Here is a 10,279-nt window from a genome sequence, read left to right as displayed (position 1 = left end):
ATTGGCTTGATTATAGAGAAAATATGTAGTCACAGTGAACACAGCACACAGCTTCTGAGGTAACGCATTAGGGCAATGCAAACTTCCACGCCCTCTCTTCCAAGTAACTGACTACATGCAGCAAGTTCTGTGCATCTGGGGTCAGAAATAACGATTCTCTAATCTGAAACCCTGGAAATTTAAATAACTTTAAAAACATCAAAAGTTACATCTCAAGCCTGGACTTTAAGCAATGTTTTAAGCTGAAATGTCATTATTTCTTTATCAGAGGGTTTATAAGAACCAGGTACCCAGTGGCTGGGTGGCTTAGGAAGAACACTGGGTGAAGGTGGCTCACTGAACTTTGCCCCAGCATAGTTCTGATTGGTTTGAGGTGCAAAAAACAGCTTGCGATTTGATAAAGCAGGGCTCCAATTCTGATTATCAGAGAAATGAATATTGTTCTTTCCCCCTTTTTGTATGGCCTGCCATGCACCAGATGACGAGTTGCATCCATACCCTCTTTCTTTCTTCATACAGGTCTTCACCTGTGAATTCTGGTCTTTATTCTTCTGCCGTTTTTTAAGTTGTTGATGGTTCTTCGTGGTATTTCTAGACTGGGGAACTGGAATGTTGAACCTTTCTCCACCACCCATCTTCAACTTAAATGTCACCTGCAAAAACAGGGGAAAAGTCAGTGGAGTTGCATTACTGCTATTTCTTTTAAAACCAAAAGTACTTCAGAGAACATTTCGATTCCAAGCAAGTACACCGAGATCAATCTCACCTAAAAATTCATTGACTGAAAGGAGTTTTTTTTCTCTCCTTTACTGGACGCCACTACAGTAACACAAAAGAACCTGGCTGAGACACTCAGAACTGAATTATGACGCAGCCCACCTTCTGAGTGGAAGATCACAGGCTGCAAGGGCTCAGCAGTTCTACTGCTGATAGTGTGACCACATCATATGTCAGACTGTCCTTCAGGAACTGCAAACTATCCCCACAGCTTCCTAGCCCTCGTTCTGAAAGTGCTGGTCCCCCAGCAGCCCACCTACTGACTGCTGAAGACCCTACTTGGGAACGTGAGAGACCTTGCTAGCAGAATACAGGGCGAGATTTAAGGTGTTAGGATTTAATCCTCAAGACGTTTAAACCAAGCTCGTTACAAGATCTGGACGAAGTCTGTATTGATAAAGCCACTCCCCAGTCTTTCTGGCAAGTCCAAGAATTACCCTGATACCCCAAAGTGAACTGAAAACAACCCCAAATGGAGAGCAGCCATTTGTGACCAAACTCCCAAAGCCGGCAGACAGATGCTACGGCAGACAGATACTACGGCAGACAGATACTACGGCAGGGTACTTGGCACCTTCCTGCTGACCTTCCCTCACTATTCCTCTCCTACCGCCCCTTTTACCTTTCAGTTGTCTTCTCAGATTCCACACTCTCCAACTCTTGCCCCCTTTCTTGCTTCCAAGCCTGAAAGAGCAGGTGCTGCCTTTCACTGGACTCCTTCCTTGGGCTACAAATGTAAGTTTTCATGGGCTGATCTGCTGTGTTCAGCCAGGGAGCCGAGCCCAACATTGGATTCTCGGCACAGAAGTTCCAACAGAGAAGTCCCACTGCACAAATAAGAAGTCAGAATTCAGCCTAACAAAATCGTTTCTATTAAAAAAAAAAACAAAACTGAAAAAATTCAGAGAATTCATCAAGTCAGTCGTGGCTCTTATTCGTAAAAGATGACAATATACTTAAAACTAAGAAAGGCGGCATTCATCTTGGTCTACATAAACTCACCACACCTAGCATTTCACAGAAAACAGCGCTTTTTATCGTGGTATGTATTTATCGAAGTAGTTAAGAAGCAACAAACAAGAACCTTTTAGTATTTTTAATAGGGGAAAAAAGTCCAATACGAAGAGAAACTCCTTGGAGGCGAGCTCTGGGGAAGGAGCGCTCAGCGCGCCCCTGGGCTCCTCGAGCCGCCGCCGCGGGCGCAGCGGCCGCCGTTACCCCTCACTGGGCCTCCACTCGGCCCCCCCACCCGCCGCCCCGGTCCGAGTCCCCCCGTAGCGCTACACGGCGGCGTGGTCCTCACCGACTTCTGTCCGTCCCACGGCGCGGACACACACAACGGGCCCTTGGGAACCGCGGCCGCCGCTGCCCGCCCGCGCGGAGCCCGCCCCGAAAACCGCCTCGGAGCCGCTCTCCTGCACAAAATGGCGGCCACCTCCCACACCGCCCGGAGACCCCTCCCCCGATCAGCCAGTGGGCGCGCACGCCCCTCCGCCTGCTCAGCCAATGGGTGCGCCCAGTCCCCGCCCGTTCCCGCCAATGGGAGCCAAGCCCCGCCTGTTGCCGGGCGGAGCGGCAGGGCCGCATTTCCACTGCTCTCATCGCAGGGCGCCGCCGCTCGGGAGCGTCGCAACGAGGCGAAAGCGGGGAGGCTCCCGGGGCTCCAGAGCGGGGACACAATTAACAAAAGATCCTCCGCGGCTGTACGGGGGTCCCTGAAAGCGGACAAAGAGCGAACCTGCCCTCACCGGCCCCGATTCAGATCATTTTAAATTATTAAGGATTTAGCGGGATTGCCAGCGCGGAAAGGCAGGAGGCGCGCGAGGGGGCGCTGCGCTCGTGCTCACGCGCTGCTCTGCCCAAGGGATTCCCTTCTGTGTCTGGAAGCTCGACACGAGCCGGCAATGTGCGCTCGAGCCCAGAAGCCAGCCGTGTCCTGGGTGCATCCAGAGCAGCGTGACCAGCAGGGTGAGGGAGGGGATTCTGCCCCTCTGTTCCTGTCTTGTGAGACCTCATTTGGAGTATTGTGTCCGTTTCTGGAATCCTCAGCATAAAAAGGAGATGGAGCTGTTGGAACGGCTCCAGAGGATGATCCGAGGGCTGGAACACCTCCCATACAAGGACCGGCTGAGAGAGTTGTGGTTGTTCAGCCTGGAGAAGAGAAGGCTGCGGGGAGACTTTAGAGCAGCTAAATCTGCCCCTCTCCAGTTTATACCCACTGCCCTTCATCCTATCACTACAAGCCTTTGTGAACAGTTGCTCCCAGCTTTCTTGTCACCCCTTTCAGGTACTGGGGGGGCGGGCTCCCTCTGGGGTTCCTGGGCTTACCTTGCTCTGGCAAGTGCCCCTTCGCTTTGATCTAGTGCCTGGCTACAGCACTTACTGCGTCTGCTGCCAAACCGTGTTGACATTTTAGATCTAAAATCACAAAATCTATTCATAATATTCCAATATATAATAGATCGGCAACTTAGAACAAACGAGTTCTTCCTTCAATGGCTTCTCATGTAAATTACCCCAAAGCAGCCCCTTTTGCTGCCAAAACCTCAAGGAGCATGGGGGGAAAGGGATGGCCAGGACCTGCGGCCACCGTGGGGGCGCCCAAGTGATGTCACGCGCACCATGGTGGTGGCCACATGACATCACACACATCATGATGGCGATGGCCATGTAACATCATAGAATCATAGAACAGAATCATAGAATCACTAGTTTTGAAAAGACCTCTTGGATCATCAAGTCCAACCATTCATATCAACCACTAAACCATGTCCCTGAGCACCTCATCTACCTGTCTTTTAAATACTCCCATGGATGGGGACTCCACCCCCTCCCTGGGCAGCCTCTGCCAGCCCCCGATGACCCTTAATGTGAAAATTTTTTTTCCAATATCCAGTCTGAATCTTCCCTGGCGCAGCTTGAGGCCACTGCCCCTTGTGCTATCATCAGTCACTTGGGAGAAGAGGCCAGCACTCTACTCTCTACAACCTCCTTTCAGGTAGTTGTAGAAAGCAATAAGGTCTCCCCTCAGCCTCCTCTTCTCCAGGCTAAACAACCCCAGGTCCCTCGCAAGACTTGTTCTCCAGCCCCCTCACCAGCTTCATTGCTCTTCTCTGGACACGCTCCAGAGCCTCAACATCCTTGTAGTGAGGGGCCCAGAACTGAACACAGGATTCAAGGTGCAGCCGCACCAGTGCTGAGTCCAGGGGCAGAATCTCCTCTCTGGACCTGCTGGCCACGCCGTTTCTGATCCAAGCCAAGATGCCATTGGCCTTTATGGCCACCTGGGCCACTGCTGGCTCATGTTCACTCGCTGCCAATCAACCCCCCACCGTCATGCGCAGTATGGCGGCGGCGCCGGTGTGACGTCACGGGAAGCATGGCGGCTCTGGCGCTGTGGCTGTGGCTGCTGCGGGCGCCGGGCGCGCTGGGGGCCGAGCCGCGGTATCGGCCGGACTGGGCCAGCCTGGACGCGCGGCCACTGCCCGCCTGGTTCGACCGCGCCAAGGTGGGGGTGTTCGTGCACTGGGGGGTGTTCGCCGTGCCTGCCTGGGGCTCCGAGTGGTTCTGGTGGCACTGGCGGGGCGAGCGCCGCCCCGACTACGAGCGCTTCGTGCGGAGCCGCTTCCCGCCCGGCACTGCCTACGCCGACTTCGCCCCACGCTTCACCGGCCGCGACTTCGAGCCCCGGCAGTGGGCGCGGCTCTTCCAGCGCGCGGGGGCCAGGTCCGGGCCGGGAAGCCGTTTGTGGGGGTCCGAGGGGATGAGGGCGGTGATGGGGGCGGCGATAGGGGTCCCCGAAGGGATGAGAAGGCCCAGAGAGGATGTGGGGTTGCACCTAGATTCCCTGTGAGGATGCGGGGATCCCTGAGGTGATGGAGAGGACAGGTCTGGGGACCCCTCAGGGACTGGGGGTCCCCGAGCAGCGCTGGAGATCCCCCCGGCGTTGTGCCCGGGGTGCTAAGGACGTGCCACCTCTTGCTGCTTACCGAGTCTTGATTGCCCGTCCTATTCCAGCATTAAAATCCATTGCAAACTTCTGCTCGTTTTGTAGTTGCTTCTAAATTTGGAAAGAGGGCTCCCTATGTTTTCCGTGATGGGGTTTGCCAGGAGGCTGGGGAATATCGTAAGTAGTTCCTTTGTCACCCTGATGGAATGCTTTTCATTCTCTCAGGTATGTGGTACTGACCACGAAGCATCATGAAGGCTTTGCCAACTGGGGGTCTCCTGTGTCCTGGAACTGGAATTCGCTGGATACCGGACCCCACCGAGATGTTGTAGGAGAGCTGGGAGAAGCCCTTAGGGAGAGGTATGTCACTGCCAAACTGTGCTATTCATTCCATCTTTGTGCATTGAATCCTCCTAGCTGTTCTTGACAAACAGCAGAAAATGAGGAGTTTAATATGAAAAAAGTAGTGCTTCCAAAACCATGAAATCATCTGTGAGATGTTAATACCAGTAATCTGATCTGCCATGTGTTCTTAATCCCTGCTGCCAGCCTAACGCTTCCCTCTGTTTTCTGTCTTTCAGCAACATACGCTATGGCCTGTACCACTCCCTGCTAGAGTGGTTTAATCCACTCTATCTAGCTGACAAAGAAAGTGGCTTCAAGACCCAGAACTTCGTTTTAAAGAAGACAATGCCAGAACTTTATGATCTTGTCTTAAAGTAAGAACTGCAACCACCTGGGAATGAAGAGCATTTCCTGGTTTCAGTACTGTAGAGAAAGATGCAAAGCGGATGCAGAGAAGAGAGATGACTGATGTTAATTTTTGCCAAGGCAAAAACTTACCAGTAATGTTTTGGGATAGTTAGAAAGGGCGTTCACATTTGCCCCTTGGACAGTCTTAGCTTGTAGAATAAGACACAGGAAGTTTTTTCATGCGAGAGCAATTCTTCCCTTTAATACTGCCTTTGTGCAAGGCAGCTTTCAAAGTGGAGCAAGCCACTTAATATGTAGTAGAGTAATTTCACTGTGAATTTACATCCTTGCCTTGTTTCCCCTTGTTGACAAATATAGGAGGTTTGGGCACATGCTGCTCAGAACGGTCATTGACCCAGGTCGAGAATGTGCCTGGTAATTGCCTTTGAGATGTTTTTTGGAAGAATTGCATCCTCTCTCGAGCTGTGATCAACACGTTCTTTGCTGTTGCGAGAGCCTCACTCCAAGCTCTGCTTGAAGCAGAAAGTGACAGGGGTAAACCTCCTGGTAATGTCAGGCAATAGGAAGAGGAAGTGAAGCTAGACTCCACGTGCAAGAAACACAGTGCTTCCTTTGTAGTAGGAGAAAATAAGCCTTTTTGAAATAACATTAATCTCTCTGTTAGATATAAACCAGATTTGATTTGGTCGGATGGAGACTGGGAAGCTCCGGAGTCGTACTGGAATTCTACCTCTTTCCTTGCCTGGCTTTATAACGATAGTCCCGTCAAGGTATCACTTTCAGCTATCCCTCCGGGCCTCTGGCATTTTGTGGGTATGGAAAGTCTGGCACCAGTGAGATACAAATATGATCAAGTCAGAAACCTGCTTGACAGATGCCAGATGTGCTTTATTCTTTCACAAAAAATAAGAAGCCAACACTGCTCCTATGGAAAGACTGTGACCTCCTTCACAGAACACATGTGGGAGGCTTGAACCTTGGGTGAGGATTCTCCCAGAGAGGGATTTGGCCTTCTCTGGAGAGTCCTCTGTCTTTTTCAATTGATTACAGAGGGAGGTTTAGGTTCTTACATCCCAACTTGGATGCCTTTGCTAACTTAGGAGGGCCAAAGGCAAGCTGAGAAGTCCAAGACAAAATATTCTCCTTGCTGGACTTTGTTACTTCTTTCAGGACACTGTTGTTGTTAATGATCGCTGGTGTAACAACTGCTCTTGCCATCATGGAGGCTACTACAATTGTGCTGACAAGTACAAGCCAGGGACCCTGCCAACTCACAAGTGGGAAATGTGCTCCTCCATTGATAAGCTTTCCTGGGGCTATCGAAGCAACATGAACATTGCTGAGTTAATGGATGAAGCACATATCATCGAGGTAAGAAACCTGAAATCAAAACAGCAAGCAAAGGGGGATTACTGAGAATTGGAGTTTTCCTTCATCTTCTTGCAGAAGGAGTTGTAAGGTGTTTCATGCAACCAGACTGGAGTTAAAGGACCAGTTGAGGACAAAGCTCTCCTCAGATTTCTTTGCTGTGTGAAGTGACAACAATTGAGTTTGTTACCTTGGTTTATCTGTCACAGGAACTAGTGCAGACTGTGAGTTTTGGAGGCAACTACCTTCTCAATGTGGGGCCTACAAAAGAAGGGGTGATTGTTCCCATATTCCAAGAAAGACTTCTGGCGCTTGGGAGGTGGCTGGAGACTAATGGGGAGGCAATTTATGAATCAAAGCCGTGGAGAGTACAGATGGAGAACAGTACAGTCACGGTCTGGTAAGGACTCTGTTGCTGGTACCATCTTGGCTGGGACTGCCAGAGCTGACATTACTTCTTAGTTGTTCTTAAATTTGGTACACTCTGAAGTGTACCAAATTTGTCAGGTACAGATGGCATTTAGGTAATATCCTACAGCTGGAGTGCTCAGTTACTGCCCTGAGGTTTTATCTAAGGAATATCTTGCTAGAAAGAAGGGAATAAAAGCCAGGACTTCATCCATCTTGCCTGATTTGGAAAAAAAAAACCTCTTCCACTAGAAAAATTTCCATGCTGCTGCTGTCAGGACTGTGTAAGTAGTGATCCTGGCTGGTTTGAATTGCACATAGTTCATCTAAACACATTCTATTTGTAAATGTAGTGATATTTGCTTTTAAGGTGTTACATAATAGTACTAATGTCTGTTACTTAAACATTAGATTTACACTGACTGAGAAGAGCGTAATGACTCAAGACCAACAAATGCTACAGAATAGAGTTGGGTTTTGCCCTGCTGTGCCAAGTATGTGCAGGAGGCACAGACCAATGATCAGGATAAGGCAGCGTGTCTGCTCTGTTGACCACAAAGGGAGGCAAGGACAGATCAGCAAATGACATTTGCTTTTAGGAAGCACGCACGAACTTTGTGTGTGTTTCATCAGCCAGTGCTTATGAGCTAAATGGTGAGTGCAAAGTGACAGATTTTGGAATGAGGGGAAAGTAGGTGACCCCTGTGCGGTGACTGTAGGTGAGCTAGTGTTCTTGTGCTGTCTGGAAAGGTCGAGCTCGTGTCTGTTTTCTCTCTCATGGGGCTCTTTGCCTTGCTGAACTCTTGGTTTTTTAGGTACACTTCTAAAGTACCAGTGGTCTATGCCATCTTTCTGATCTGGCCTCAAGACAGTGTTTTGGAGCTCACCTCGCCCACTCCATCTCCAGCTACACAAGTAAGGAACTTGATAAAAAAGATAATGCACTCTGAGAGCCCATCTTGGGCTCGTGTGTGCTGGGGAGGTACAACCCGACTTCATTTGGAAACTGGGGAGAGTATGGAAGTTGTTATCCCATACTTCTTATTCTGGGGTGCTCTGCCCCTCCTCTGGAGCCATGCAGCATCCTAGAGAATAGGTTATTCTCTAGGCTTTAGCTCACTCTTCAACACAGAGGGTGGGATAGGTCTTGTCAGGACAGGTTCATGGGCTGCCACAGAACAGAGATGCTGCTCCCCAGAGCCTTTTGGTCCTTTTGACACAGAGAGGTGAAGTAAATAATGAGCCTCACATATAGAAGGGATGGTTTGCATTACATCTCAATTCAAATCAGGTACACTGACCTGAACACGATTATAAGTGACGCAAATGCTGGAGTGCCCTTTGCTCTAGACAAACAGAGTGAAAAAAACCCAAATAAATAACTACGGTCAGAAGTTTGGCTCCAAAATGTCCCATGAATTACCTTCTCTGCAGCATGAGTGGTGGGTGGAAATGTGTGGACTGCTGTGGATGTGTGGGAATGCTGTACGGACACTGCAGATGGGTTTTGGGTGTGCAGGGGGATTCAAATGGGAAGTACCCATGTGGGCTACAACTGAGTCTTTCCCCACCTCTTCTGCAGGTGACAATGCTGGGTTTTACAGGGCCTCTGGAGTGGGAGCATTCCCGGGGTAAAGGACTGCTTATAAACCTGCCCTACATGCTTCCCTCTCTGCCTCCCCAGTCTGGCTGGACTATCAAGCTGGAGGGTGTGAAGTGACGGCTGCAGGTTGAAAGCAACTGTCTCCCCTGCGTCTGTTTTAAATTGAGCCTAAGAGAGTTCTTCATTTGTTGTTGAATAAACTGTTTTTCTCTAAGACCAATTATGTTCTACACCCTTTTGTCCGAGTGATCTGTGTCAGTGGGGTTTGTTTGGCAGCAAAGCGCTGACCTTAGCAGAAGGAAACTCAGATGTCCTGTCCCATATTCTGTGGGGATGCTACACCCATGAGTTAAACATCTACGCTTGGAACAAGAAGGTGTTTTGGTGTAAAGCTGAGATTCTTGGCAGATGTTAGTGCTTCACTGCTGTGCAGATGGTAATATTGGACAGGCTCAGAGCCGGAAGGAGACTGAACGATCAGTGTGGGGCAGCAAAGGGGACCTGCATTGGGATGTCAGGCCCAGATATTGGCATGTGAAGCTCTAGGAGGGTGCATGTGCCATGGGGGAGATGCACATGTGGACGGGTACGGGATTTGGGCTGCTAGAGCAGCTCACAGGACATGGAGCATCAGGAGCTGTCTGTGCCCGTGCGTACGTGTGTAGCCAACGCTGGTGAGCTAGGCTATGCCTGGCAGCAGAGTCCACAATTCCCTGCCTTAATTACTCATTGAAACTTGTTTTGATAACCAATGTGATGCTCTCATGTATGGAATCAGGAAGCCTGCCTTGTGATGGTCATGTTCTAGTGAAGAGCAGCCACAGCACCATCGCCAGTTCCTGCATATGATGTACTAGCATAAAAATAGGTATTCGATATGATGCTGTATTACTTTGGTATTGACTGACATAATTATGATCACATACTTGCACCACAAATAGATCAGTGGAAGCTTGTTTGAAGAGGTCTAGAAGAAATTGGCTACAGAAAATCATAATCTCATACAAATCCATTGACAAATTTATATTTGTATTCTGGTGGAGACAGCTGTCGGCAGGAAAGTGTTTGGTTTGATTTGGGTGAGTTTAGCAGAGAAGCCACTGTTCTGAGCTCAACCTCTGACTTCTGCTGTTTCGGTAAAATGAGATTTCGTGCACCGGGGCTGAACTTCTCTAAAAAGGGTTGAATAATCCGTAGTCAAATGATGAAACTCCACCACAGTGTGTGCTTCTGCAGCACAGAAGACCCCACAACGTTAGTACAGGGTTTTTTTCTTGTTACTATGCAATATGGTGCAAGCGAAAGTTGTCAGAACCCTGAGTGTTTGACACCAGCAGAGGCCCAGGGCTGGGGCGCGTGTGGAGCTGGTGGTGTAGGAGCTGTTACTCAACTGACAAATAATGGTCTGTGCTGACAACTCTGCGTGGACTTCGCGGAACTGGCACTGCCTGCCAGAGTCC

The 10,279-nt window shown here is 49.6% G+C and overlaps 2 protein-coding genes across 3 annotated transcripts; one reads left to right on the top strand and one right to left on the bottom strand.

Moving 5' to 3' along the window:
- Positions 1-103: 103 nt before the first annotated feature.
- Positions 104-2,232, bottom strand: PNRC2 (proline rich nuclear receptor coactivator 2). Its single transcript, XM_054086386.1, has 3 exons — positions 2,081-2,232; positions 1,400-1,604; positions 104-653 (listed from the first exon to the last, which is right to left on the bottom strand). The coding sequence occupies exon 3, from the start codon at positions 633-635 to the stop codon at positions 213-215; it is 423 nt and encodes a 140-aa protein (XP_053942361.1). The 5' UTR covers positions 636-653; positions 1,400-1,604; positions 2,081-2,232; the 3' UTR covers positions 104-212.
- A 1,832-nt stretch (positions 2,233-4,064) lies between these two features.
- FUCA1 (alpha-L-fucosidase 1) lies at positions 4,065-9,048 on the top strand. 2 transcript variants are annotated; one of them, XM_054086626.1, is made up of 8 exons: positions 4,065-4,285; positions 4,952-5,086; positions 5,308-5,445; positions 6,105-6,210; positions 6,611-6,811; positions 7,018-7,208; positions 8,032-8,131; positions 8,799-9,048. In XM_054086626.1, the coding sequence occupies exons 1-8, from the start codon at positions 4,080-4,082 to the stop codon at positions 8,934-8,936; spliced, it is 1,215 nt and encodes a 404-aa protein (XP_053942601.1). In that variant the 5' UTR covers positions 4,065-4,079; the 3' UTR covers positions 8,937-9,048. The 2 variants fall into 2 exon arrangements, with proteins under 2 accessions (XP_053942601.1, XP_009560151.2); XM_009561856.2 differs by having other exon boundaries at positions 4,130-4,503; positions 8,799-9,047.
- The last annotated feature ends 1,231 nt before the right edge of the window (positions 9,049-10,279 follow it).

Source organism: Cuculus canorus, chromosome 22 (genome assembly GCF_017976375.1).
Source record: "Cuculus canorus isolate bCucCan1 chromosome 22, bCucCan1.pri, whole genome shotgun sequence".
Lineage (NCBI taxonomy): Eukaryota > Metazoa > Chordata > Aves > Cuculiformes > Cuculidae > Cuculus > Cuculus canorus.
This window is presented reverse-complemented; position numbering and strand designations above follow the sequence as displayed.

Bases quoted from the DNA above. Each gene is read 5' to 3' on its own strand.
- PNRC2 (XM_054086386.1), bottom strand. From the start codon at position 635: ATGGGTGGTGGAGAAAGGTTCAACATTCCAGTTCCCCAGTCTAGAAAT.
- FUCA1 (XM_009561856.2), top strand. From the start codon at position 4,157: ATGGCGGCTCTGGCGCTGTGGCTGTGGCTGCTGCGGGCGCCGGGCGCG. The intron at 4,504-4,951 runs GTCCGGGCCGGG...TCATTCTCTCAG, and splicing joins TTCCAGCGCGCGGGGGCCAG to GTATGTGGTACTGACCACGA. The intron at 6,812-7,017 runs GTAAGAAACCTG...TATCTGTCACAG, and splicing joins ATGAAGCACATATCATCGAG to GAACTAGTGCAGACTGTGAG.